This window comes from Cebus imitator, unplaced genomic scaffold (assembly GCF_001604975.1).
Source record: "Cebus imitator isolate Cc_AM_T3 unplaced genomic scaffold, Cebus_imitator-1.0 Scaffold87, whole genome shotgun sequence".
NCBI lineage: Eukaryota > Metazoa > Chordata > Mammalia > Primates > Cebidae > Cebus > Cebus imitator.
In genome coordinates this window covers 3,526,913-3,554,495 of record NW_016107402.1, presented here as the reverse complement: position 1 = coordinate 3,554,495, position 27,583 = coordinate 3,526,913, and the positions used below count along the sequence as shown (strand labels likewise).

The following is a 27,583-nucleotide window of genomic DNA, read 5'->3' as shown; positions in this document are numbered from 1 at the left end:
CCTGAACCCAGGAGGCGGAGGTTGCGGTGAGCCGAGATCACGCCATTGCACTCCAGCCTGGGTAACATGAGTGAAACTCCGTCTCAAAAAAAAAACAAAACAAAAAACTCATGGGAACAAAACCAACTCCAGACTGAAGTCCAAATTATCTGATACATTATATAACAGGGTCCTAGATACCTGGAAAATAGTTGCTTGAAATCCTAGTGAACTTATATACATGTATCATCATGAAGGTGTTTGATTGGTGATTAAGCTAAATATAAGGGCCAAGACTGACTATTCAACTTTCAAAGCAAAAACAGGACTGCGTTTGGCTGGTGACATTTCTGAACCTTGCTGATTTTGGTACTTTCCCATTCTTATTCACTGACCCAACTCCTGATGCAAGGACACAAGTGGGAGGAGGGGGCTGGCAATAAGGGTCTTGAATCTAATTTGGTCAAAAAGGCAAGTAAGAGAAAGTTTTGAGAGTCAACCTATAAAGCATTGTGTTCAGAAGAAAACAGCTCAGAGAAGACCAAAAGCAGCAGCAACTGAATTTGGGAATGCAGAAGACCAAAGAGCTACAGGTGAGTATGACCAACCTGACTAGGGCCAGTGAAGGAATGTTAAGGGTGACTTCCCAAATGGGTCAACTGCCAGGAAGCAATGAGAAAGTCACTTAGCCTGATCTGGTTTTCAGAAGAAAATGGGTCCTAGGAGACAAAAAGGGAACCAAGGCAAGTAACTCTCCCTTTAACAGGAACTTTATCAACTCAGGAGACCTCACTTCCAGTCCCTAAAACAGTTTTTCATCTGCATTAACAAATACAGCTGGCCGGGCGCACTGGCTCACACCTGTAATCCCAGCACTTTGAGAGGCTGAAGTGGGCGGATCACAAAGTCAAGAAATCGAAACCATCCTGGCTAACATGGTGAAACCCCATCTCTTGTAAAAATACAAAAATTAGGCGTGGTGGCGTGCACCTGTAGTCCCAGCTACTCGGGAGGCTGAGGTAGGACAATTGCTTGAACCCTGGAGGTAGAGGTTGCAGTGAGCCACGATCATGCCACTGCACTCCAGCTGGGCAACAGAGTCAGACTCCATCTCAAAAAAAAAAAAAAAAAAAAAAATCAAATATATCTGCACAACTAGGTGCAAGGTCTAGATCTCAAATGCCTAGAAACCTACATTCAAACCAAGTTCCTCTGGTGTCTGGTGGTCCTGTGCAGCTGTTGAAACCACAATTGAAACTACAATCCACAACTGGAGAAACACTGTGCAATGGGGTGACTCCCTGAGGCTTCTCTGCCAGATGAAGTTTTTCCCTAAAGTCCCTCATACGCCATCGGAAAAACCTAGAGCTCCACTCCTTGGGGTTCTACTTTAGTAAGTTAAAGATGTATTTTTAACGAATCCAAGCAATTCTGATACACAGACAGGTTTAGGAACTCCTGGTGAATCTCAAAAGCCTTGTTCTGAAATCACTGAATTTGCAGGATTTGCTTGCATAATGGACCACTGTATTTTAAAGCAGAAATCTCTAACTTTATGAAATTCTCCTCCCACCAAAAATGTCTACCAATTTGAGATAAGAAAACAAAACATAATGTCATGCAACCCATCACTTTGAAGGGTGGGGCATAGAGACATTATCACTAGCAGTATGAGAAATGAAGTGGTAAAGCCACCTGAGAACAGAAGTTGGATTAGATGAGCCTTCTTGTAAGATCCTTACTAGCCTAACGTTTGGTTTGGGTGACCTAACCCAATAAATGTAAAGTGTTGCTCTTTCCTCAAACTGGGGCCCAAGACACTGGCAAGCAGGTAGTCAGGAAACTTTATGAATGACATAACATACGGTACTACTAATAACTTACTATGTAAGTATGTTGCATTAGATCATTGGCCATGAGTAACTCAGAGTAAATAGATCACCAGAGCTCCTCATCAGATACTTACAGATCTTGGCTCTGTTTCATCCGGTGAAAGTCCTTCAGGATACCCATCATGTCTGCAAAGCTGCTGGCCTTGGACAAAGAGATGCAGTCATCCTCTTCAGACGAACTGCAGGTAGCTTTGTGTTCTAGTTTGCAACATTCAGGGCTGGCAGAACAAAGCAGGGGGACTGATGGAAGCTCAGGAACCTCCACCTCTGTCTCCTCGGTGATGTCACTAATGACAAAGGAAGTTGTAGAGTGGAATGAGGATCCAAAACAAGGTAAGGGAGAAGAGACATTTGAACTTCCTGGAGATAAGAAATCTGGCGTTAATGAAGCCGAAGCTGAAAGAGAAAACAATAGGCATGGATGGACATTGAGGCCAGAACATAGTAGCAACATCTTCTCCCCGCAGCCTTGCCTACTGAACATTCATTTCCTGGGCTGACACCATGACATTCTGGGAGAGCCAGGATGGTACTATCTCTGTAGCCAGTGGAGGGTCAGTCCACTATGCTGGCTCACTCGGGGGCTCAGAAAGATGTAGAAGCACTGGGCTTTTCCAGCGTTCCAGGAGGGCAGGAAAACCCAGCCCTATAGGCCTTGGCTTTTAAAAGCTCCCATTCCACAATAGGCTGTGGAGTGGTAGCCTTGTTACAGGCCAAAGCAGCAATGACAGCGCTAAGGCCTGAATTTGTCCTTTTCTCTAACTAGGCTAGCGCTTCTGACTATGCTCCTTTGAATCTTACTATCTATGGATTAGAAGACATGTTCTCAGCAAAACTAGAATAGTGAGAGACCTCCCAACCTTCCCAAATTTCAGTGAAGAGAATTTCCTCAGTTTCTACAAAACACTAAAAACATTTTAAAACCACTAAACATACTAAAAACTCTGTTTCTAAAAAACGTTACTTCTGCTTGTCTCTCATATGACACAGAAGTAGCCAAGAAATATAAATGGAAAGTTTCAGTGCAATTCTTCCATAAAACTTCCATGTAATGAAATTAAATGCATGAAGATTTCAAAGAATACCATGATTTCCATGTGTTCTACTAACTGGTAAGTTTCAGAGTTATGACTGAGTCAATGCAGAGTGAAAAAATGAGGATGGGAAGAATATGAGGATAAGCCCTGAGCATCTTGGGACATATTGACCTGTTGGCTGTCCATGCCTCTGGTCAAGGCAGGCTTCCCATCCATTTCCAGTGGTTCTGCTTTAACCGCAGATAGAAAGCTGGAGGGGTGGGTTACAGGGCTTGTCTGCATAATGGACCCATTTTTTTTTTTTTTGGAGACAGAATCTCACTCTGTCGCCCAGGCTGGAGTGTAGCGGTGCAACCTCAGCTCATTGCAACCTCTGCTTCTCAGGTTCAAGTGGGTCTTGTGCCTCAGCCTCCCAATTAGCTGGGACTAATGTTTGTATTTTTTGTAGAGACGGAGTTTCACCATGTTGGTCAGGCTGGTTTCAGACTCCTAACCTCAGGTGATCCACCTGCCTCACCCTTTTGAAGTGTTGGGATTACAGGCATGAGGCACTGTGCCCCGCCACTGTGTTTTAAGGCCGAAATCTCCAACTTTATCAAACTCTCCTCCCACCAAAAAAAGCCCACCAATCTGAGATAAGAAAACATAACAAAACATAATGTCATGCAACTCCCCACTCTGCAGAGTGGGCCCTGGGGACACTGTCACTAGCAGTATGATAACTGAAGTGGTAAAGCCACTTGTGATCCCTGGTAGAAACAACAAGGAAAGCAAAGATAGGTGCTTAAAAAGGGTAAGTCTCAGTGGTGGTGGGGGGGGAATGTTTATTTCTTGTATTGAAAAGGAATGCCAGGCGTGGTGGCTTATTCTTGTAATCCTAGCATTTTGGAAGGCCGAGGCAGGTGGATTGCCTGAGCTCAGGAGTTCGACACCAGCCTGGGCAATGACGAAACCCTATCTCTACTAAAAATACAAAAGATTAGCTGGGTGTGGTGGCGTGTGCCTGTAATCCCAGCCACTCAGGATGCTGAGGCACAAGAATTACTTGAACCCAGTAGGTGAGGGTTGCAGTGAGCCAAGATCACGCCACTGTACTCCAACCTGGATAACAGAGACTCTGTTTCAAAAAAAAAAAAAAACCAGAAAAGTTGGCTGGATGCAGTGGCTCATGCCTATAATCCTAGCACTTTGGAAGGCCAAGGCGGATGGATTGCTTGAGGCCAGGAGTTCAAGACCAGCCTGGCCAATATGGTGAAACCCCATCTCTACTAAAAATACAAAAAAACGGCAGGGTGTGGTGGTGCAGACCTGTAATTCCAGCTACTCAGGAGGCTGAGGCATGAGAATTGCTTGAGCCTGGGAGGCAGGCTCCACACTGCACTCCAGTGTGGGTGACAGAGCAAGGCCCAAGATCCTGTCCTCAAAAAAAGGAAAGCTGGCTGGGCTCGGTGGCTCATGCCTATAATCCCAGCACTCTGAGAGGCCAAGGCGGGTGGGTCATCTGAGGTCAGGAGTACAAGACCAGCCTGGCCAACAAGGTGAAACCTGTCTCTACTAAAAATACAAAAATTAGCCAGGCCTGTGGTGTACCCCTACAGTCCCAGCTACTCAGGAGGCTGAGGTAGGAGAACCGCTTTAACCCGGGAGGTGAAGGTTGCAGTGACCCGAGATTGTTCCACTGCACTCCAGCCTGGGTGACACAGCAAGATATCAAAAAGAAAAAAAGGGCCGGGTGCTGTGGCTCACGCCTGTAATCCCAGCACTTTGGAAGGCCGAGGTGGGCAGATCACGACGTCAAGAGATCAACACCATCCTGGCCAACATGGTGAAACACCGTCTCTGCTAAAAATGCAAAAGTTAGCTGGGCGTGGTGGTGTGCACCTGTAGTTCCAGCTACTCAGGAGGCTGAGGCAGGAGAATTGCTTGAATCTGGGAGGCAGAGGTTGTTGTGAGCCAAAATCCCGCCACTGCACTCCAGCTTGGCGCCTGGCGACAAAGCAAGACTCTGTCTCCAAAAAAAAAAAAGGAAGGCAACTGTGGGCTTATGTAAGATGTGATCTTAAAGACACTTGGAAGAGGGTGTCAGTTTTTGTGGCTAAGGGAAGGACTCTGCCTGGGGTCACAAATTAAGTGAAGATTTTGTTCCTAACCAAACCATTCAGCCCAAAATGGCTGGTAGAGCCATCTAAGAGGCACTATAGGCTAGCCAGTCGTCAGTACAACCCCAGAGCCTGGAACCTAAGTACCTCCGAACCAAGGACTACCATTTTCTTTACCCATATCCTGCCCAAGAGCCAGGGGAAATGAACAGCCTGTCATGTTCTGGCCCTGGCACAGGGGTTCCTACCTGTATCAGCTGCCACTATCTTTGCAATCTGGCTGCGCAAGTGGCTTAGCTCATCCTGCAGCTCAGTGGTTCGGCTTAGGGCTGGCAGAGCTGGCTTCTTCAGGGCCAGAAGCCTCTCCTCGGACCCACGCAGGTTGGGCACTGAGGCATTGCGTTGCATGACAATCAGAGGGCTGGGTTTCCAAGTGTGCCTCAGGGGGCGCGTATCACTCCTGGACCAGGAAAAACCAAGTAGGTCAGTTAGAGACAGCTGGCCAGTGTGCTCCTGAAATTCCTTCCCCCAATCCTATAAGAGTAGCACAGGAAGGTTCTGCTCCCCTCTGAGCCCACAGTTCTCATTCCTCTCTCCTTGCTGCCTGCCACCTCTCCTAAAATGTTCCCCGTTCCTCAGCAGACCAGCTACTGCCTCAACTACCTGACCCGGGCATATGTCTCCTCTTCATCCGCAGCAATCCAGGCGATGTCGGCCAGGGTAGGGACTGGGGGCACATCTCTCAAACACAGGTCAGAGATGTTGGGCAGGGTCTATGGAGAAGCAAATTTTATCAACATTTACTGATGCCATGATAAGCCCATCAAAAACCGTACAACACACAGAAGGGGTACCTAATCCAACACTGGGTGTCAGGAATGCTTCCTAGAGGGAACACAAGAAGGTGCCTGGTCAGAAGCACTGAATAAAGGCAGATGCTGGTCAGGCATGGTGGGTCACGCCTGTAATCCCAGCACTTTGGGAGGCTGAGGCAGGCAGAATGCTTGAGACCGAAAGTTTGAGATCAGCCTAGGCAACATAGCAAAACCCAACCTCTACCAAAAAAATACAAAAATTAGCTGGGTATGTTGGTGTACACCTGTAGTCCCAGCTACTCAGGAGGCTGAGGTGGGAGGATGGCTTGAACCTGGGAGGCAGAGGTCACATTGAGCTGAGATTCTACCACTGCACTCTAGCCTGGATGACAGAACCAGACTCTGTCTCAAAACAAAAAAAGAGGTGAGATGCATGAGAGGAGAGTCTGTGGGACTGCAAACGGTTCTGTGTCTTCAACGGGATAGGCTTACGTCACCTTTTAATAGAGATGGTTACTGTCTAAAACCATTGTGCCCTCTGGTGAAAGTGCAAGGTCATCAACAACCTGTTATATCAACAGAATATTTTTCCTGACTAGCTCTTCATAATCCTGTATAGCTAATTGAGATCTACATTGTTACAGCAATGCTGTTTTAAAGAAACCTAATAATTTGAATATATTTAGATTTAAATACAAAGAAACAATTATACAAAAGGAACCATGATAGGATTTCTTAAAATAGCTCCTCAACCCAAATGAGCAACAACCAGAGAGAATAAAGACATTGAGTAAAGTGAAAAATTACAATTCAATCATGTTGACTGTAATTACAACAAAATAAAAAACATTCATCTAGAAAAAGAGAGGACTACACTAAGACATTAATAGTTATTGTATTATTACTGTGTAATTATAGGTTATTTTCCTTTTCATAATTTAATATTTTCATATGCTTAAATTTTAAAAATGGTAAGAGTCCTTAAATAATACTTAAGGTAATACAATAATAAATGCATATCTACACACCAGTAAAATTCAACTGTTTCTGCCACAAATTATTTGGTATGGTAGATAGATCTAGGATTGATAGCACCTGCATTTAGATAGGAAACCTGGAACTCACAGGAGTTAAGTGATACTCCAAGGTCACACACAGAGGACTTCCACTGACCCAGGAACTAGTGCTAAAATAGGGGAAGCCTCCATTTGTTTTCCTGATTAATGCTGAATACTCCTTTGCTCTTGGCAATTAAATGAGTAAACACATATAAGGTACTCAGCCAGTACCTGACACATAGCAGTGTGCTCAGTAAACGTTAGCTAGTATTACTAATACTACTCACATATATTCCTGCTCTATGAGAGCCTGTGCCCTTGACTGTCTCTGCCCAGCATCTGACCAAAGAACTAATGAGGGTATAGCCAAGTGTGGGAGCAGCCTCCATGGAGTCAGCCACACTCCCCAACTCTTTTTTTTTTTTTTTTTTTTTATGATTCTGAGGCAGCTAGGAACACTTCCTGCCCAAGACCTTTAGGCAATTACGGATAGCTGGCAATCTGAATAACAGGACAGCTTTTCCTGCCCCCTACTCCCCAATGCACGTCCATTCCTGACCCTAATACCAACCCTGACATCTCTTCTAATTCCAGATCCAGTTCCTACAAAGACTTTGCTGTTTAGCATCTTTTATACAGATTTGGCTCCTTCATTTCTATTTCTACCTGGCCTCACATCCTTTTATGCACATATTTCTATCTCCTCTGTGTGGGTAGAAAGCAGAAGTATTTCTTTTGTGTCCCAGCTCCCCAAATGTACACACTGAACCATACAGTCTGGAGCTGGTGCTTAACCATTAGTTCCTAGAGGGAGCCAGCTGTAACTAATAAATACTACTTAGCTTTCTACCACAGAAGAGAGCTCATTCCTGGACTAGGCAGGAATCTTCTGCTGCAGCGTGGGTGCTAAAGGATCTCTAGACACAGAGGTAAGACCGAAGTACCCCAGTAAAGGATGCCCAGATTGGCCAGAAAGAGCAGGCTGAGGAATTATGGCCTCAGAGAAACACTAAAAATAGTGGAGCTGGGCATGGTGGCTTGTGCCCATAATCCCAGCTACTAGGGAGGCTGAGGCAGGCGAACTGCTTGAGCCCAGGAGTTTAAGGCCTAGCCTAGGCAACACAGTGAGACCTCATCTCAAACAATAAATAAAAATACTGGCTACATAGCCATTAGGGCTGGTGAAGAAAAGCAGAGTTCACTCAAGCATCACAACACTTGGTGTCCCATGGGGACCTGCCAGGTTCCTTGTGGTCACAGGTTTGTATGCAATCAGGAAGGCACAGTGACCAGGAACTATTATAAGCACTTAGTAAATATTTCATAACAAAATGAAAAGTGACCAGAAAATAACCTACTTTGGCGGTCCCAAGGGGTTTGGGGCACAGAAGCGGCACTCTGAGCCTCTACTCTTCTGCCCTTCCAACGTACTCACCTCAAAGGATGCCCGGGGACATGGCTTCAAGGGTAGGTTGGTCCCAATTCTTCTCACTACACTTCGAGCGGCCCCATGTGGCTTGTTTTGCCAGATTGGAATAGTCTGGAGCAAAGAGAGACAGATAGCCACAACCTCAGAGACTGAGTCCGTCTACTGTCCCTGACCTCTCCTCTCTAGCAGGGAGACCGAATTCCACAATCCTAGGTACAGGGCAGTCTTTGGGGGTAAATCAACTCTTAATGAGGACAGGTTCCCCAGTTGCCAGCCTAACCCTGGCTAGCTACCCAAGGGGATACCTGCTGCTGCTCACACAATGTTGGGAGGGCCAGTGAAGGGGAGAGGAAGTAGCTGGGTGTAGAGATAATCCAGACTTTCCTTCCCTCCCTCTGTACAGAAAGGCAGACATACACTGACTCCTGAAGTGCCCCAGAATCATAACTGGTTCTTAAGGGGAGGGAATGAAAAGGTGGCCTTGTTCCAATTCCAGGCTTCTGGAGAAAGGAGGACTCAACTGGAGAGTATCAGAACCTTAAAGAGTACTTCAGCAGGCCCAGCACCCAACCTTCCCCACCATACCCCTGCCCTGGGAATGCCCCTTACCACAGTGGCTTCCATTCCTGACATTTGGACCAGCTCCTGCACTTGAAGGACAAGGCAGCCACAGGGCAGCTCCGGAAGGCGGGAGGCGTAACTCCTTCATATCAGGCCATCTGGAGGAACACCAGATTTCCCTCTTGTGAAACAACCCCCGCAGTGAGAACTCAATGGTCACCACGCCAGCCACACAAAACCAGGCCCTGCAGAGCCATGACTAACACCAAGACTTCTCCGATGTTTCACAGGGGAGAAAATCAGCCCAAGAGGCTGCCCTCACCCAACACTTCTCTAAGTCCAGACTCTCAAAGGTTCTGTTCAAGATTTGCCTAGTGAGCTTGGCCAACCCAGGAGCCTTCCTAGGATCTAAGGTTTCCTGAGGCAAAACTTCTTTTTTATTTTTATTTTTTTAAAGACGAGGTTTCACCATGCTGGTCAGGCTGGTCTTGAACTCCCGACCTCAGGTGATCTGCCCACCTTGGCCTCCAAAGTGCTTGGATTACAGGCGTGAGCCACCATGCCTGGCTGAGGCAAAACTTCTAAAGATGTAAATGGAACCCTTTGGTAGCTACAAACCGCGTAGAGCCAAATTGTAGGTCCTATCCAAGGCCAGGATTCATTCTGGAAAATGAGATGTAAAAGCACTGCTGGGCCCTTCCTTGCAAGGGGAGAGATCAGAGAGAACAGGAGAACAAACAGCAGCTCATGCCAATCTCAGTCTCCTGACCTACAGACAAAAAGAGCCAAAAAGGTTTATCCTTGCTCAGCCACCTTCTGGCTTCGTAGCTACAGGCAAATTATTTAACTTTTCTGAACGCTGGCTTTTCTATCTGGAAAAAGTGCTTAATGAACTGTTATGACACAGATAGGTGAAGTGACATCTGACTGCTCTTCACAGCAGTCCTTGCGTGGTGAGCAGATGCAATCAGTGTGCTTGTTCACTCACTTGTTCATCAAACACCAATAGTACCCACTTGTGCCAGGCCCTGTGCTGGGCACCATAGGGGCTACGGAAGGAGTAAGACACAGTCATACTCTCAAGGAACTCGCTGTCCAGCACAGTGATAGGACATGAATACATACTTCTAGCAAAAGCTAAATATCACTAGGCAGGTAGCCAGATGAGGTCAGAGCTCCAGCTCTAGTGCTCTGTAATGAGTTTCCAGGGAGTAGGAAAAGAAGACAGAACAGCAAGAGCACAGGCCCAGCACAGCAAAGCAAAGGATATGTGAAGAGGGGCAGAGTATGTTAAAGCTACAAAAGTAGGGGTCAAGTCATGAGGCCCGGATGAGAAGTCACTGGGGAACCCTGGACAGGCTCTGAACGGGGGACAGACTAGATTGACAAAGCAGCTCTTTCTGGAGACCTCCCGTGGAGGGTCTTCTACCCTTGGGAGAGGAGGTATCACTCACTTTACCATACACATGGGGAAAGAAAGTTGGAGAGGGAAAGGCACTTCCTTCAGGTCATTCAGTGGTCATGCCAGTGGAAAGCACCCAAAGCCTCGTCCAGGTCCTGCCATCTCCTGCGTGGGCTCCATCTCGGCTCAGTTCAGTTTTTTTAAGAGTCCCTCTGTGTGCCAGGCTCTGTACTGAATGTCAGTGCCGGCCACAAACTGCACTAACAGTACGTCTCTGTGTTCCTCACTTTCCTCTCCGACCTTATCTCCAAAGACCTAGCTGGGCCTAAATCTCACACACAGCCAGAGGAATCCTTCCCAAACACACTGTTAATCCCATGGCTAGTCCGTTTAAAACTGGCTTACTAGAGCCAACAAGATAAAATCCACAATCAGGCCCAAACCCATCTTTCTCTGCCCTTTCTAGACCACACTCACGGAGCACCAAGGCCTGCACACTTCGCAGCCAGCCCTCCTGCTCTCACCCTTGCTCTCCAGCCACACTGACGCTCAGTCCCCAATACCCCACCTCTGAGCCCTGCATCAAATACCAGCCCCCCTTCGCCGAGCTCATTCTTCATCATGCCTCAGAGCTCAGCTCAAGCATCACGTCCCTTCCCTGCGACAGGGTCAGGTCCTTTCCTGTGCGCCCCGAGCACCCTGCCTGTCCTTCGGAGTGCTCGCGAGAGGAACTGGAAAACTGTGATCCCCGCGCACAGCATGGTGTCTGCCTAGGACACAGCAAGCGCTTCGACGCGCTGAAATAAACGAATCAAGGGGAACACCAACTCAGATGACACCTCTGCCCCCAAGTGTCACTGGCTAGATCTTCCCCCGGTTCGCCGGCTGCACCAGTGGGTCTTGCCATCTCTGCGCCCGCAACCCTCCTGAGGCTGCCGCTGCTGTCTGAGAGCAGACACCCCCTCAGGAGAGCCGGAGCTCCCCCAGCGCAGGGCCCCGCTCCGCACTCTTGGTCCCGGGCGTCCCCACGGAGGCCTCCGTGCTCAGTGAAACTTTGCCGCGCACGGCAGCGGCCAGAGGCCCGCGCGGACCCTGTCTCCATGCGGCCCGGCCCAGGGCACGCCGCACCCCCCCACCCGTGGCAGCTGCCCTGACCTGGGCCAAGGTCGGCCAAGTCCTCGCCGCCTGCCCAGAGGCCCTTGGACCCACAGGCCCGGAACCCGAGTGCGCGGGAGCCTCCGAGCTGCGGCCAGGTCTCAAAACGAGCGGCGGGGCAGCCCGGCCCGTCAAGCAGGGAGGCCGAAACTAGAAGCCTCAGGTCTGGCTCGGTCACTGTTTGGCGCGAGACTTCGACAAGCAACTACCCTTCAGGGACTCAGTTTCCCCCGCGGCCAAGTGAGGGGGACAGCAGCGGCTCCCGGGAGAACTCGCGCGGGAACAGCAGACGCGGGCTCCACACAGCACCTGGCACGTAGACTACTAACCGGCTGGAAGGCCGCGCTCCCGCCTCCGCGCCACCCCAGAACCTTTCCTACCTCAGGCTCCGGCTCCTGGACTCACCTCACGTCCCCTCCCTCCACCGTGGGCCGCCCAGCCTCAACCACCCTCACTTCCGCTGACCCGCCCCCCGGAAGCGATCCTCCGCAGCTGCGCACCAAGCCGCGCACCAAGCCGCGCCTCCGCGCACCCTCGGGAGACGGGTCCAGCCCGGGGGCGAGGCGAGCGCGGCCCCTGAGTGGGCGGGGCGCTGGCTGCCGCACGCTCCGATCCCGCGGAGGCCACGCCCCGCAGAGGTTTGCGCTCCCCGGAAGAGTTGGTGGCCTTTGGAGATCCTGGGGCATGATTCGTCGCATCCCCCACGTTTAGCCCCCATCCGACTTGACATCTGGAAGCCGAGGGCTGACTGTGTTGCTCGACCCCTAAAATATGCAGTGTATGCTGCTCCTACCCCTAGGGCAAACTATCATAATCCCCACCCTGGCGTACAAGCCCTGGGCCTCTTCCCAGTTCACCGTTCCCAGGCAAGGCCCTCTGCAAAGCCTCTCTCCAGCAAGAATGGGCAGAATAGGCCTTTTTCTCCTCTGACTCCTGCTCTCTAGCACTTTGCAGCTTTCTTCTATTTTAGCCTCCCCCCGCCCCACCCCCGAAACACGGTATATTCAGTGAGTTTGCTCATTAGATGGGTACCATGCTCAAGACCCCAGCGGCACTGTAGGAAGAGCCACATTCCTTCCAGGCTCACTAACCCACTCCCTCTTTGTGCTCCTGCCCTCACTGTCCTGGCTCTGTGGCATTCAGTTCCTGGGTCACATTTCCTCCTCTGCCTTCAGCACAGCTTCAGGCTGTGCCTGGCTCCCACGCTGCGGTTTCTTGGTCCCAAAGCCTGCTATCCTCTCTGCCAGAGACAGAGCTGGTTTCGTGGGTAAACGGGCCCCATTCTCAGAACTCTGTACTTGGTTTAGTACTCTGCTGTTGTCCTCTTGTAATGATTAATTTTCTAACTGTGCTCTGCAAATGATGTTACTGGTCCTAGCATGAGACCTCAGAGGTCATCCATTCTGATCTCCACCATATTTCAAACGCTGAAGATTGATTTCCTGAAGATTGACCAGCCCTCCTTCCAGGATGGCACATTGTGTTTTAATCATTACCTTGCCCTTCTGTGCAATGGCAGATCATGGAAGTCCATGCTAGCTCTTTCCTGGGCATAGATGCTGATTTGGTGCCTCACTCAGATCCCCTTGTAGGAAGAATGGAACCCCTTAAACTGGGAATTGCCTTCATCTCCCAAACCAATGACTAATACAAGGTCCAAAAGGTTGGTTCAACTCTGCAGTGTGGTTCAGGCCAAGGATGGGCTGAGACTCTGTTTCTGCTCAGCATTTTTCCTTTCCCTCTTCTGTTTCCCTCCTTCTTTTACAGGTTTTTCTGGAAGTTCACTTCCTCAAAAAAATAAATCAATCACCTCATGCCTGCCTCAGGCTGTTTTTAAGACAATGAGTTTAACTTCAGGATCTTTCTCAACAGAAAGCACCAGATTCTCAAAACGGTAAGTCCTACCATTTGTTCTATCACAAACTTATTTTGGGGAAGTCACTCAAGCCCTCTGGTGACTAAGATAGTCCTCCAAAGCATTTCAGCTCAAGTCAGCCCCAGGAGGGAGCCCCACCCCATGAAAGGGCAGAACTGACAACATCCCACTGAAAGGAAAAGCACTTAGAACCACCCAATCAGTTTTCTCTGATTTTATTACAGAGCATGTTGGGGACAAGGGAGGGAAGTGGCAAAGGAGTGACAGGAGGGCAGCCTAGGCCCTCTCTCACCCGGAGCCTTGAGGCCTGGTGGGGGACAGGAACTGCAGAGGCATCAGATGAGGCCTCGGAAAGCCCAGGCCATCAGCACCTTACATGGGACCAGAAACGTGGAGTTCGCTCTCTAGGAACAGTAGGAGAAAGGCTTGCATAAGCTACGCTTGCCACCTACACCTGACAGGATAGGGGAGACCCAGAGAGAGCATCAGGCGCCCTCCCTTCCCATTAAGGGGCACGGGAGCATTTCCTCCAAGGACACAGAGCCTGGCTGAGCTGGCTGGCTCACGCTTCTTCTGGTCTAGGGGTCAGAGAGTGAGATACTCTGATTTGAAAGGCCTTCCTTCCTACTTTGGGGAAAACAGGTAGGGAGGTGAGGGTGCAGTGCCAAAAAACACCCCCAAAACTCCACCTGGCTGAGTAACCCTGGGCAAGTCACTTCACTTCCTGGATACTCGTTTCAAGATGGGAACAATGAGCATCGCCTCACAGGTTTGTCGTGAGGATTAAGCGAGAAAGTGTGTGTAATATTACTGATGATTGGATGATGCAAAATTGAAAACAAGGCTGGGCGCGGTGGCTCACGCCTGTAATCCCAACACTCTGGGAGGCTGAGGTGGGCGGATCACGGGGTCAGGAGTTCGAGACCAGCCTAACTAATATGGTGAAACCCTTTCTCTACTAAAAATACAAAAATTAGCCAGGCATGATGGCATGTGCCTGTAGTCCCAGCTACTAGGGAGGCTGAGGCAGGAGAATCGCTTGAACCCAGGAGGCGGAGGTTGCAGTGAGCTGAGATTGTGCCATTGCACTCCAGCCTGGGCAACAGAACAAGACTCTGTCTCAAAACAAAACAAAATGAAATTGAGAAGACGACTGGCTGGGGAAGGCTCAGTGGAAACGCTCAAGGCAAACAGGGGAAGTTGGTGGACAGAAGGCCTGGGAGTGGCTGCAATGTAGCTTCCTTCCTCTGCCAGGTTTAAGAGTGAGCTCCGGATGGGGAGAAAATTAGGGTCCCGGGAGGGGGCAGCCTGACGTCAAGGCCTGAATGAGGGTGCACGGGTGCCCATGGGCAGGACAGCACGGGGAGAACAGGGATCCTCTGAGGACTGTTAAAAAGCTGAAGAGAAAGAAGAGAGGACTGTTTCTTCCCACAGGTGCAGCTGCAAAGACATCAAGATGGACCCATCGAGGATTTCAGATCCAGCCATCATGGGGCTGCTGCCGGGGACGCCAGTGCCCCTCCTTTCTCCTCAGCACTGGGGTTATAAAAAAATACCTACAAACCATGAGAAAGTTTGTGTAAAAACACTTTTCCACATGTATTAAAAAAAGAAACTGGCCATGGTCAGTGGCTCAGGACGTGGACCAAAGTCCCAAGAGTGGCCAAGGGGAGTCCATGGCACCCCAGTGGTAGAAGAGGTAGCCTGGGGCACCCCTGTGGCCAGGACAGTGCTGGCTCTGGAGAAGGCTATTGTTTGGCTGGGCTATGCTTCCGTGGATGCGAGGTCTGAGGGGCAGGAGGGATGGCAGGAGCGCTGGCTCCAGCAGTCCCATGAAGACCCTGTGCTGGGGTGGGTGGTGGGGGAGCCTTGGCCCTGGGCCTCAGGAACCCCTTTAGTGAACCCCATTGCTAAAGGCAGAAGCCTCTTCACAGTAAGCTTCCCCAGACAGCTGGGGGAGCTGCAGGGGGTCCAGTCTGGTTTCCACTTCTGATGGAGGGTTCTGCCCAGAGGCTCCAGAAGGCTATGTCCTACTGAGACCGACCCCAGCTGGGGACATCAGGCACAGGAGGGCAGCCCAGGGTATGGACAGTAACCAAGGCGCTAAATGAACAGAAGAGTCACCTTGGCAGCCTGGCTTCTCCTGCTCGGGGCTTCTGGATATTTCCTTGGGGAAGGAAGCACGGAGAGGATGGTGGCCCTGTCCTCCTAGCCTGCTCCTCCCTCCTCTTCTTCACCCCACAAGGGCCTAGGCTGTGCGGCTGGCTGGGAGAGGTCCAGGGAGTCCCCCCAGGCCCTGATCTGGGGGGTCCCAAGCAGCTTCCAGAGCCAAGTAGGTAGGGAGAGGGTGACAGAGCTAGAGGTTCCTCTGCCCAGTCAGCCCAGGCACCCCTTGTTTACCCACCACCATGAAGCCAAGGCTGTGACGGGCACCCTCAGTGGCTCTTGTACCCCAAGGCAGCCTAGGAGTGGGTGGGCATAGGCGGCATCTGCAGTTTGCAGTGGGCTGAGGACCACTCTGGCTCTGGGAAGTGGGGGCCTGTGCATCAGATCCCATCCGCCCCGCAGGCACTCTAGGGCTGGAGCAGGGGCAGGCCGCGCCGGAGCCCCTCCTTCAGGAACTGCATGTAGGTGGCCGTGGACGGGTCTTCAAAGGTGGGTGAGAAGCTGAAGAGATTGCTCTCGATTTCCTCGGGCTTCATGGAGGTGATGTCCAAGAAGTAGTTGGCATTGATGTGGTGGACCTGGGAGAAGGGCTGGGTGAGGAGAGTGGGGAAAGGGGGCCCCCAGGCTCCCTGTGCCTTCTGCTCTCTGGGGAGAAGCAGCGACTCTCGAGCATTGGCAGTCCCTGTCTGAGGCAGATGGTAGGCAGGTGGGCAGTGATGCAGTAAGCCCTGGCCAGCACCAACCCTGCGCCCCACTCTGCACATGTGGGGCCCTCTGACGAGGGGTCTCCTCCCTGCCTTGCCCAGCAGGTGAAAACTCAACACCTTCCAACATTGCCTCTTCCACTAGCCCTCTGCCCCACCCCCCAAAATGACCTCTCTTCTTGTTCCTGTGACCCCAAACTCCATCCTGAACTCCGTATCCACTTCTCTCACGGTACCCTCACACTTGACAGCCTCCCCATCGGCCTTTCGCTCCAGAAAGTGAGCTCCTTAGCACAGGACCATGTCTTTATCTTTGTGCCTGGCACAGAGTAGGTGTCCAGTAGACGAACAAATGAATAAATCAGCAGACGAGTGGCCAGCCTGTCGTCCTCCAGTTCCTGACACCATCTCATCACCCTGTGCATGGACGGCAGATACCTTCTGCCCAGTGCCCGTTCCTCTGCACCAAGCCCCCACCGGACACTCTCCTGTGCCAGCCCCCACTCCCCTGAGACCCTGGCACCCTCCTACAGCCTGGGTCCCACACTAGCCACGCCTTGGGACTTAAAGGATACGGGGTCGCTTCGATCAGAAGAGCCGGAGCTCTGAGGCTTAAGGGCAGGCCCAAGTTCAAGGCCAGCTGCACTTCACTGTCTGCATGTGTCAAGTCTCTGAACCTTTCTGGGCCTACTTCCTTATTTGTAAATGGGCATTCATGATCATCCATCTCCCAAAGCTGCTGTGAGGCCCCAGTGAGGAGACATGCCGAGTGCTGGGTAAGGGCCCTTAGCGAGAGGTGGGGTCTTGAATCCTGGCTCAGGGCCCTCTCCTGGTCTCTGTCGCACGGCCTGGCTCTTCCCTCCCCTTCCGTCCCAGGACTGGTTGCCACACCCCAAGGGGGCGCTGACTCTGCTCTGGGACTGTGCTCACTGCTGCACAGTCCCCAATGAGCACCACCTGCATCAGCGTTCCTGTTTGTACATGGGGACAGCAGAGGCTCAGACTGGGTAAGAGACCAGCTTGAGGCTTTGCAGCCAAGAAGTGGCAGAGCCAGACCCAAAGCCCGAGGAAGCTGCACATCCATGCCGCCTGTGGGTTGCTCCCTGGGCCCTGTGGGATCCAGGTGGGGGTGCCTACCACGGTGCCATTGGGCAGGCAGACCATCATCTCCACGGGGAAGCTGTACTTCTCCAGGTGCAGGCCAGCCAGCTTCTGGTGGGCCGGGTTCTCCTGGTTGCTCTGTGGAGACAGTTGTACACCCCTGATGCCGCGGCCCCTCCACTGCTCCGAGGCTCCCGCTCCTACCCGCCTGCCCACTAACCTGCAGCTCTTCCAGCTCCTTCACCAGGGACCAGGTGCTGATGAAGCTCTCGTTGAGCAGGGTGAGGATGGGCGAACTTTCCAGGACGGTCTCCCGGAGAGTCCGCCCTGAACCTGTTCAGAAAGAGGAAAAAGCTGGAAGACAGAAGGGTGAGGCGTTCCCACGTCTTGCTGGGGTGCAGTCTTGCTTTGGGGAAACCTCACGGGTTACAGAACGGTCTCTGCACCCAGGTGAAATGACAGATTGAAAGAGCCTGACACAGAATAGGTACTGAATAAATGGTAATTGGAATTTACATCAATAACATGCCAGCATCCTGGGCTGAGATTAGGGGTAGGGGTTCTACCTGGCCCCAGGGACTTGCAGACAGCGACAGCTTCTTAAATCCAATGAAGGCTGTGCCCCAGGGCCTTCGCACAGGCTGTTCCTCTACCTGGCACACTCCATCCAGTCACCTGACAAACTCCTACTCACACTTCAAAGTCTCTGCGTAAATAGCACTGTCTTCACAAAGCCTTCCCTCACCCCCAGTTCTACACTCTGGTGCCGCTCTGGACTGTCCCCTATAGAACACTCAACCCACTTGTACTGATTCATTCAGTGTCTGCCTTTGCACTGTGTCACCCCCTTTGAGGGCAGGGACCCTCTCTGACTTCCTCCCTGTGGGATACCAGCACCCCACCCACTGCTGCACTGATGGTTGATGGGATGAGGGCGGGGCACTGTTTTATTCATCTTTGTGCCTGCTGCCAGGCACCCAAAGAACGTTGCATCTAGGAGGTCTTTGGTGAATTTTCTGAATAAATGAATGCAAGCCCACCCTGTGGCCCAATTCTCTCTTACATATGTATAACACTTCCCAGCATATGCGGCACTTTCACCTCCATGTCCATAGCTCTGAGAGGTGAGTGTGTTACCCGCTCTTACTGCTGAGAAAATGAGGCTCAGGGAGGGGAGGTCACTTGCTCAAGGTTACCAGGCTGGCAATGGCTGAGTTTGAACCCAGTCTGCCCCAGCCCTTTCTTCAGCATCTGGTCGCTCCCTCTGGGCTCAGCACAGAAACCCCAGGCCCTCGCCCCACACCCCTACCGTGTGCAGTCCCTGAGCCCCTCATGACTCAACAGGAGAGTCCCAAGCTTCCGGTACCCCACAAGGTATGGACTTTCCCACTGTTCCCCTTATATCCAGCTGGGCCCCTCACCTCAGCAGGACTGGTCGTCCAGGGCCCCCCACAGCAGGATCGAGTGCACCAGCTTGTTCTCAGCCTTGGCTCGGTCGAAGGCCTCAGTGAACGGCAAGTAGGAGACCTGGGGTCAAAGGAGACAGAGTGAAGCCATCATCAAAGCAGCCAGGGTCTCACTGTAAGTCTAGTGTGTGCATGTGTATGTGTGCAGGTATATATATTTGTGTGTGTGTACATGTCTGTATATACATTTGTATGTATATGTATGTTTGTGCGTGTATATATGTTAGTGTGTGTGTCTGTATGTGTGTGTGTGAAGGGGGTGCTGCTGAGTCAGGGGATGGATGTCTCCTCCAAGTTCTATTTATTTATTATTATTTTAATTTATTATTATTATTTTTTGAGATGGAGTCTCACTCTCCTGCCCAGGCTGGAGTGCAGCGGCACAATCGTAGCTCACTGTCGCCTTGAACTCCTGGGCTCAAGCAGTCGTCCTGCCTCAGCCTTACCAAAGCTTTGGTATTATAGGTGCTAGGTAATTAAAAGATTTTTTGTAGATATGGGGTCTCGCTGTGTTGCCCAGACTGGCCTTGAACTCTTTTGGCCTCAAGTGATTCTCCTGTCTCAGCCTCCCAAAGTTTTGGGATTATAGGCATGAGCCATTGCACCTGGCCTCTTCCTCCAAGTTCTGAATGACAGCAGGGAGGCCCCACTGGTACACGCCGGGCCAACAGTGAGAGGGCCTCAGCAGCAAGCCCTGCACACACGCCAGCGCCTGTGCCCAGCTGCTGCTCCGCAGCTCCCAGCCTCTGCCCATGCAGCCTGACCTGGCCTTCACCCCCGCCCAGCCTCACCTTCTTGAAGGGGTACATGGCCACCTCCAGGCGGCGGACGGCCTCCTCCCAGCTCAGCTCCTGCTGCCACTTGATCTCCTCAAACACAAACTGCAGGGGCTCCCCCGAGGGCAGGTGGCTGTCGATCACGCTGCCATCCTCATCCAGGATCATGGAGGGCACTGAGGGGCCTGTGGCCTCCAGCTCCATCTGGGCCAGAGGTCAGTGGTTGGGGGAAGGCTCAGAGATGGTCGAAAATCCTCAGGGGGTCCCTGAGAGACCCTCCAAGATGCTCCACTCATTGCACAGCAAAGGCAGGCGCTGCAGCCGAGTCCACCTGGATGGGAGCCTCCTGTGCACTCACCTGGGGTATGTAGCCGATGTCCACCTCCATGTTGCTGCTTTCACTGGCCCCATAAAGCCACTCCATGTCCACATTCAGAGACCTGGGGACGGCCAGGGCAGAGTGATACCGTCATCAAAGCCCATTATCTGTGTCAGACTTTTCTCACGTAACACGTGCAACTGTCTCCATTTTCCAGATAAGGACACTGAGGCTTCTCAAGGTGAACGCCTGCTCTCAGAGCTCAGAGCCACTGGGATTCTGGCTGCAGAGCCCAGACCTTCTCCCCACCAGGCTGCCCCTTCCTAAGGCACTGGAGCCACTTCACCATCTGCCAGTCCTGCTCCTCACAGTTCACCAAGGGCCTGCACAGCCATGACCCATGTACTGCCCAGAACCCTTCAAGGCAGAGAGATGGCCAGTGCCTTACAGTGGGTCACAGGGTGGGATAGGAATGAAAATGAGCACTGTGGTCCCTGCACAGGCCGCTGGCAGGCAGCAGGAAATCTGACAGTGCAATCTGCAGATCCGCCACAAGGGGGAGCCCCAACACTGACAAACCACCACCTCCGCAGCAGGCAGGTGGCACAGCGGGGCAGAGCTAGGCACCCCCCGGGGGTCAGCAGTCCCTGACACCTGGTTCTCAGACACGAGCCCAGGAGCAGCTGGTCCTGGAGCTGGTCACTGCCTCTCTCCTTCTGTCCCACACAGTCCCCCTCCTCAACAACCCTGGGTTGGAGGCAGGTGTGCCCAGCCTTAGGCCTGCGGACGGAGGGTTTGTGCGCTCCTCTTCCTTTTCCCTTTGACTGGGAAGCCCCTGCCCTGCCCACTCTGGGGAGGGAGGGATTCCACCTCCACTCCTAGGAGCAACTTTCTCTTCTCATGTTACCCAACTGTCCTCTCACGCCTGCCCCGTGGGTGAAACAGGCCAGGAGTTAGTCTCCCACCTAACCCTACGGAGGGACAGGGTCTTGCCCACAGCCACACGGCCCAAGGGTGCCACAGCCAAGACTCAACTGCAGACCTCCTGGCTCCCAGCCCAGGTCTTGTCCCTGTAAAGCGGTCATTCAGGCCCGCTAGGTGGCCACTTGCTATCAGGAATCTGGAAAAACTTGAAGCCAGGGCCTCCTGGGTCCCCTGCTCTGCTGACAGACGGCCAGCCCTGAGCAGGGGAGGCAGGCAGGGAGTGGTTGGTACAGCCCTGTCCCAGAAGCCCCTCCAAGGCTCTTCGGCAGTAGAGGGCCTGCCTGCGGCCTTTGCATGTGCTGTTCCTCTGCCTGGTGAAATCCCTGGAGCCCCTGGTATCTGCTGAGATGACCTTCTTCTGGGAAGCATTCCCACACCCCACAGCCAGGTTCCTGGCTAGCTGCTGGCCTTCCTCTTGGTGGCATGCACAGGCTGTGGTTACAGCTCTGCCTGCGGCCTATCAGCAATGTGCGGGTGGGGAGGCCCAGCTTCAGGAAAGGTCTGCGGGCTGCTGGGCTGGGTCCCAGGCACAGAGGTGGAGGGCCAGGCCACGCGGTGCCTGGGAAGAGCTGGCAGGTGACCGGCTCATCCCCTTGCCCACCTTGTGCTGCCTTCTCCCGCCTCATGCCGCCTTCTCCCACGTCAGCCCCAGCAGATGGGCTCTGGGGAGCCAAGGAAGGGCAGAGACAGAAGGAGCCCCTAGGCTCCTGGAGCTGAGGAACAGGACCGGCTGTAGGAGGGTGCCAAGGCTGGGCCAGGGTCAAGCTCCCACCTGTGGTTGGGCACGAAGAGCCGGAAGTCGCGGATGTGGGTGGCATCTTTGGAGAGGATGATGTGGCCGGTGAACTGAGCAGGGGAGAACCAGAAGGGGAAGTCGGGCGGCTCACTGAGCTGGAACTCGGCGTGAATCCTGTGGGGAGGGGACCTGCTGCGCCAGAGCTGCCCACCTTCTCCCCAGGGGCCCGGGAAGCCTTGGCCAGACTCATCAGGGAGAGGAGGCCGAGTGTGGGGGTGGAGGTGGGCGGGCCGGGGAGCCACAGTGAGGCCCTCCAAATGCCGCTTGTCCTTCGAGGCCCAGGTCACGTGCCCCTCCTCCGGAAGCCCTGCCTGGACCCCCTCCCCAAGCTCTCACAGCTTCTAGAGGGCACGCGTGACTGCGTGTCCTGCCTACTTGTGTGGATGGCACAACCATGGCTGCCAGCCCCATGCCAAGCAAGTTCCACAGCTTTTCTTTCTGAACCCTCACGTGCCCCATGAGGAAGTCATCAGCACCCAGATCCACAGATAAGGAAACTGAGGCTCAGGGAGCCAAAGCTGCTCGCCTGAGACGGCAGGGGGAGGAGAGGTGGAGCTGGGGGCCTCAAGCCGGGCCCTCCCCTCCGGGCGCCGTACCGTCCGCACCTCCCCGAAGCTCCCGCGTGGCCCACTCACCGGAACATCACGGTGTAGTAGAAGTCGCTGACGGCAGTCAGGCAGGCCACTGCTCCCTGAGGGGCAAAGCGGGTCTTCACAAAGGGCCGAGGGTGGAACATGCTCAGGAGCCGGTGGATGATGACCTGGGATGGAGGGAGGCGAGCGCTGGCTTGCTGGGTGCCGCTGGGCCTGGATCCGCTGGGGTGGGGGTCAGCCCAGACCCGAAGGCCCAGGGGCCCCGTGGGGAAGGGGCAGGTCCAGAGGGAGGCAGAAGAGCAGGTGGGGCAGGCCTGGCACTGAGGTACAGGCACAGATGGAGGGGTGACCATTTCTAGGCTGGGGCGGCGGGGCATCGGGTGGCACCGGCTGTCCTCACCTCCTTGCCCTTGGGCGGCGGCGGATAGAAGCGGTTGTTGGACAGGTAGCCAGTGAAGACGCTCAGCTCACTGGGGATGATCCACCAGGGCTTGCCCAGCTCCTGGCCTGGCGGGGGAAGGAAGGGCTGGAAGTGGCGGGCGGCAAATACTGTCCTCGGTGAGGCTGCAGTCGTCCAGTTTCGGAGGCCGGACAGGGTGAGGCGGGAGACCTGGGGCAGGGGAAAGCGAAGCTCCAGGAATCTGAGAACCGTGACTCTGGGGCCTCCTGTCCCATGTGGGTGGAGGTTCCCCCAAGCCCAGAGCCAGCCCACACCGAGGGAGCAGATGGACCCCAGGGCGGTTCCTGCCCCAGTGATGGCCACAAGCTTGGCAATACCCCACCCAAGAGAGGCTCCTCTGCTCTCTCCAGCGCCTCTGCAGACCACCAAGGGGGAGCCCAGGCCAGAGCAGCTCACTCAAGGGCAGGGCCGGAATGGGGTGGTAGGGCTCTGTGCCTCACATGGTCCTGCCTCCATCCTCTGCATAAGCCCGTGGGCCAGTCTTGGGTGCCCCGCCCTGCCCAGGCTTCCTGGGCCTCCAGCAGCCCTGCTCTCCCTCCCCCACCTCCTCTCTAAGTCTCCTCCCAGGGACTAATGTCCCACTGGCCAGCTCAGGGTTTCGGTTTGGAGTTAAGTCCGATGAGGGTGGTGTGCAATCATGTTCGAGGTGAAATCTCTAGGGTCAAGAGCAGAATGAGACCACAGGGAAAGGGAAGGAGGGACACCCCAGAAGCACCCTGCCCTAAGTACAGCCTGCCCCACCCTGGCTAGACAGCCTGGACAAACGCCTCCCCTAAGCCCGAGTCCTCATCAGTGACCTGCCTCGCCTCTGTCTGACAGGCTGATGGCCTGGAGAGGAGATTCAGAGGCCACAGAGCTGTCTACACATTGGCCGGTCTTTGAGGAGCAGCGGGTTCCCTCTCCTGTCCCCACCTCCATGGCAGCAGGAGCTCAGGCTTGGCGGGAGGTAGGAGGAAAGCAGTGCGGAAAGCTCCCACGGAGAGAGACTGAACAGGCGGTTCTCAAGGCAGAGCGGCTGTGTGGGGCCAGGACCAGCCCGCCCTGCTGGGTCCTGCTTGTGGGCTGGCCACCCCCTGCAGGGGACCTGCCAGAGATGGGTGCTGGGCTTGGTGCAGCTCTGCTTGGGGGCCAGGGCTGAGGGTGCTGCTCCTGCCCCACCCCAGTTCTTGCTGTCTATGGGGGACTCATCCGCTCGGACCAGCCCATCACTGCCAAACCCAGAGACGGGCTCCCCAGCTGCTTCTGTGGAAGGGCAGACCCGAGTTTCAGCCACTGCCTAGACCTCTGCCTGTCTGCTGGGCTCTCTCTCCTTGGCTGAGAAGAACACGTTGATTCATTTGTTCATTCAACAAAATGTTTTATGCACCTACTATATACTTATATCGGGGTACACTGTGCACCCTGTCTTCTTGGAGTTCATAATGGGAGACGGCAAGTGAACAGGAACAAAAATGGGCACTGCCCTTCCCTGAGCTCCTCCTTGGAATTCCCATCCCTCCCCGAACCTGCAGCAATGAGGTTAGGAAAGGGGCTCCCAGCCAGGTGCGGTGGCTCACACCTGTAATCCCAGCACTCTGGAAGGCCGAGGCGGGTGAATCACGATGTCAAGAGATCGAGACCATCCTGGCCAACATGTCTCTACTAAAAATACAAAAAAATTAGCTGGGCGTGGTGGCTCATGCCTGTAGTCCTAGTTACTCGGGAGTCTGAGGCAGGAGAATCGCTTGAACCTGGGAGGCAGAGGTTGCAGCGAGTCGGGATGGTGCCACTGCACTCCAGCCTGGTGACAGAGCAAGACTCCGTCTCAAAAAAAAAAAAAGAGGGGCCTTCCCAGCACTGCTTCCTTGGGCTGGGCAAGGTAGTAATTCCACTGTAGGTGCCAGCCTCATACTCATTCCAGTTTTTTCTGCCACGTGGCCACCAGGCTCTAAAGCTGAGCACTGCCATGGGGCTGCTGCTGGGTGGCGGATACCCAGCACCCGCCGGGACCTCAACTTCAACATGTGCAGACTGACCTCATTCTCTCCCCACTCCCTGCCCCGCTCCAGTCCCCATCTGGGCAAGCAGCCCACCATGCCCCTGGTCCCCAGCCAGAAGCCTGAGTCATCAAACTCCTGCCCACCATTGTCCATGAGGAGCCACGCCCTGCCCTTCCTTCCTTCCCCAGCACCCACAGGCTTCCCTAACCCTCCATCACCTCTGCCTCTCCGGTCCAGAACTGGTCGTCTTGCCTCCCATTTCTCCCTATTCTCCCCATGCCCCCCGTGCCCTGTCCCCGGCCTAGAAAGCCCAGGTCTGATGTGGAAGCTCTTATTTAAAATCTGCTTGCTATTCTGCCGCCACAGAATGAAGGCTAAGGTCAGGCCACAAGGCCCTTGGTGGGGTTTGGCAACTTCTCTCCCGGCCCCACTGACCAGGAGGCCCTGCGTGGGTCCTGAATGCCCTGGGCCCAGCCACACCCGCCATCTGGCCTTGGTGACCAGCCTGGCACTTCCTGCCTTCAGGCCTGTGTTTGTGCTGAAGTGGCGCTGGCTGAGATGAAAGGGCTGGGTCGGTGTGGGCTGGGCACAGAGAGGCAGCGTTCCTGGCAGCGGGAACCACATGTGAGAAGGCTCCCAGTGGGAAGAAAGCCTGGGGATTTGGAAGGAAGGAAGCATGTCTGGTGTGGTTGGAATAGAGGAAGCCCACAGAGGGGAGGAGGGAATGGGAGAGCGAGCAGAAGGGCAGGCAGGGGCTGAGGCAGCTTCGTCCTAGAATGCGCTCAGGAGCCGTCCAAAGGGCCTTGGGTGAGGGAGGGGCTGGCAAGGATAGCATCTGTCCACCTCCTACCTCCACCTTCTCAGGTGCCCTCCCCTGGGAAGCCCTCTGCTGGGGACCAAGCCTCAGGTCTAGATCATCAGAGTTCAACAGAGGCCCTGTCGGGTGCCAGGCATCGTGCTACGGCCTGTGGGGAAGAGATGGACGTGCAGGAAGTAATCATAATACGTGGGACAGCCGCATTAACAGGGTGTCCACTGCACTTGCTGCTTCCTCTGAGACCCCGCCCTCCTTGCTCAGTCACCCTGCTGAGCCCTCCCCATCCTGCAGTCTACCAGATGTCACTTCCTCTAGGAAGCCATCCCAGATTCCTCCATCTGGGGAGGAGGCTAATGCTTCTCTCTCCTGCTCCCTCAGCAGGCTGTATGCCTGGACAGCAGGGACAACATCACAGCCATGCAGACCCCCAGGGCCTGGCACGGGGCCTGGCTCCAGTGGGCACACAGAGGGCAGAGGGAGGAAAGATGAAAGGAGCAGAAACTCGTCCTCAGGAGGCAGATGCACATGGATGATCCCGCTGCCTGGGGTCCCCAGCTCACCCCTAGGAAGCCATCTTTGCTCTTGGTCATGGTCTCCGGGAGCAGAGGCTGGAATCGGGCTTCTATGGTGAGCGTCTCCTCGCTAGGGTCAGGGGGCAGCTCCTCCTCCTCGTAGCTGGCCTCAGGAGTTGACCCTATGAGACACAGATCATCGGAGGCACTGGCCTCATGGTGCAGGGCTCGCCTCTCCCTGGACATCCACGCTAGCCGGTTATTAATGGAGCCAAGCAGGGGTGAGGGGTGTGGGGGTAGCTGGGGTGTTAACAGTTAACAATCACCAAAGTAACAACCGGTGTATCACAGTTAGTTTCAGGATAGCCCAGGGAGGCAGATAATAACGACCAACTCCATTTGACAAATGAGAAAGAGAAGACTCAGAAAGCTGAAGCCACCTCCCCCCATCACATAGCTAGATGGTAGGAGAATCAGGGTGGAAACCGAGGCCTGTTTACTCTAAACCCATGACAAACACAACTCTTTTCTGGGTCTTCTGAGACTGAGAGGAACTCAGTCAAGGGAACCAGAGTTATGAATGAAAGCAAGAAACAGACTCAGGCTATCTTTGGTGTCAGAGGGAGAGCACTGGTTTGGGAGCAAGGAGACCCATTTTCCCCTGCTTTTTTTTTTTGTTGGCGGGGGCGGGGGGCATTCCCCAGCTGTAGGAGGGGCTGGACTGGCAGTAGCTGGACTTGATTTCTTGGATTTTTTCCTGCTCAGAGATCTGGCAAGTGTGTAGCCTTCCCCATGTGGAAGGAGTCATTTTGAAGCGCTAAGGGAGAAATGAAGCCTGTTTCAAAAGGGGTGAGGAATAGACACCAATAACAGAATGGAGCTGGGTGGGGGGTCTTGCCCTGTCTGCTCTCTCGGGGCAGTGTCATGGTACAGAGATGATGCCTGGCATTTGCTGGCTAGCAGGCTGAATGATGCATTAGAAGCAGTTCTCACCCAGAAGTCCTCAAAAGCACTGAGGATGCCTTTAAGCTGCAGATGCTCACAACCACCTCAGACCTACTGAATCAGAATCTGCAGGGGTGAGTCTGGAAACTGCCCTTTTAACGAGCACTCCCTGCTGCTCCGAGCACTCCCTGCTGCTCCGGATGCAAATGCCTCTTCTGAAGAATCACTGTGATTTGTGTATTTGTAAGTCAATGCAATGAAACTTTCCAAAAGGCAATCTAGAAACCCCAGAGGAAGGGAGCAACAGGAAAGAGGCAAGGTTATTAGTCAGCCTTGCTTGTTCAATTCTTTTACTGATATCACAGATAAATATTAGTAGTAATGATTCCCAGCTGGGCAAGGAGGCCACTGACACTTTGGGAGGCAGATGTGGGTGGATCACCTGAGGTTAGAAGTTTGAGAACAGCCTAGCCAACATGAAACCCCGTCTCTCCTAAAAATACCAAAATTAGCTGGGTGTGGTGGCACAGACCTGTAATCCCAGCTACCCAGGAGGCTGAGACAGGAGAATTGCTTGAACCTGGGAGGCAGAGGTTGTAGTGAGTCAAGCACTCCAGCCTGGGCAACAGAGCAAGACTCTGTCTCAAAAATAAATAAATAAA

The 27,583-nt window shown here is 53.5% G+C and overlaps 2 protein-coding genes across 6 annotated transcripts in view; both read right to left on the bottom strand.

Annotated features, from left to right (window-relative positions):
• The window catches only part of MTFR1L (mitochondrial fission regulator 1 like), a 13,614-nt gene extending 1,688 nt beyond the window's left edge, over window positions 1-11,926 (bottom strand). Inside the window, exons 1-6 of one of the 3 annotated variants that reach the window (XM_017534625.2) lie at window positions 11,833-11,926; window positions 8,919-9,028; window positions 8,316-8,420; window positions 5,671-5,780; window positions 5,256-5,467; window positions 1,946-2,267 (exon numbers count right to left, since the gene is read on the bottom strand). In XM_017534625.2, coding sequence (XP_017390114.1) covers window positions 1,946-2,267; window positions 5,256-5,467; window positions 5,671-5,780; window positions 8,316-8,420; window positions 8,919-8,942 — 773 coding nt within the window. In that variant the 5' untranslated portion in view covers window positions 8,943-9,028; window positions 11,833-11,926. Of the gene's footprint in view, window positions 1-1,945; window positions 2,268-5,255; window positions 5,468-5,670; window positions 5,781-8,315; window positions 8,421-8,918; window positions 9,029-11,427; window positions 11,645-11,807 lie in introns of those variants that run through there. The other 2 variants (XM_017534623.2, XM_017534624.1) reach the window with 2 other exon arrangements.
• Window positions 11,927-14,403: 2,477 nt separating this feature from the next.
• SELENON (selenoprotein N) overlaps window positions 14,404-27,583 on the bottom strand; it is a 16,870-nt gene continuing 3,690 nt past the window's right edge. The window contains exons 3-13 of one of the 3 annotated variants that reach the window (XR_005201240.1): window positions 26,025-26,158; window positions 22,609-22,818; window positions 22,251-22,375; window positions 21,592-21,729; window positions 19,875-19,956; window positions 19,532-19,720; window positions 18,696-18,801; window positions 17,495-17,607; window positions 17,311-17,412; window positions 15,708-16,047; window positions 14,404-15,470 (exon numbers count right to left, since the gene is read on the bottom strand). Coding sequence is in view for 2 of the 3 variants with exons in the window: in XM_017534616.2 (XP_017390105.1) it covers window positions 15,877-16,047; window positions 17,311-17,412; window positions 17,495-17,607; window positions 18,696-18,801; window positions 19,532-19,720; window positions 19,875-19,956; window positions 21,592-21,729; window positions 22,251-22,375; window positions 22,609-22,818; window positions 26,025-26,158 (1,370 nt within the window). In the remaining variant the exon portion in view is untranslated. Of the gene's footprint in view, window positions 16,048-17,310; window positions 17,413-17,494; window positions 17,608-18,695; window positions 18,802-19,531; window positions 19,721-19,874; window positions 19,957-21,591; window positions 21,730-22,250; window positions 22,376-22,608; window positions 22,819-26,024; window positions 26,159-27,583 lie in introns of all 3 variants that reach the window. The other 2 variants (XM_017534616.2, XM_017534617.2) reach the window with 2 other exon arrangements.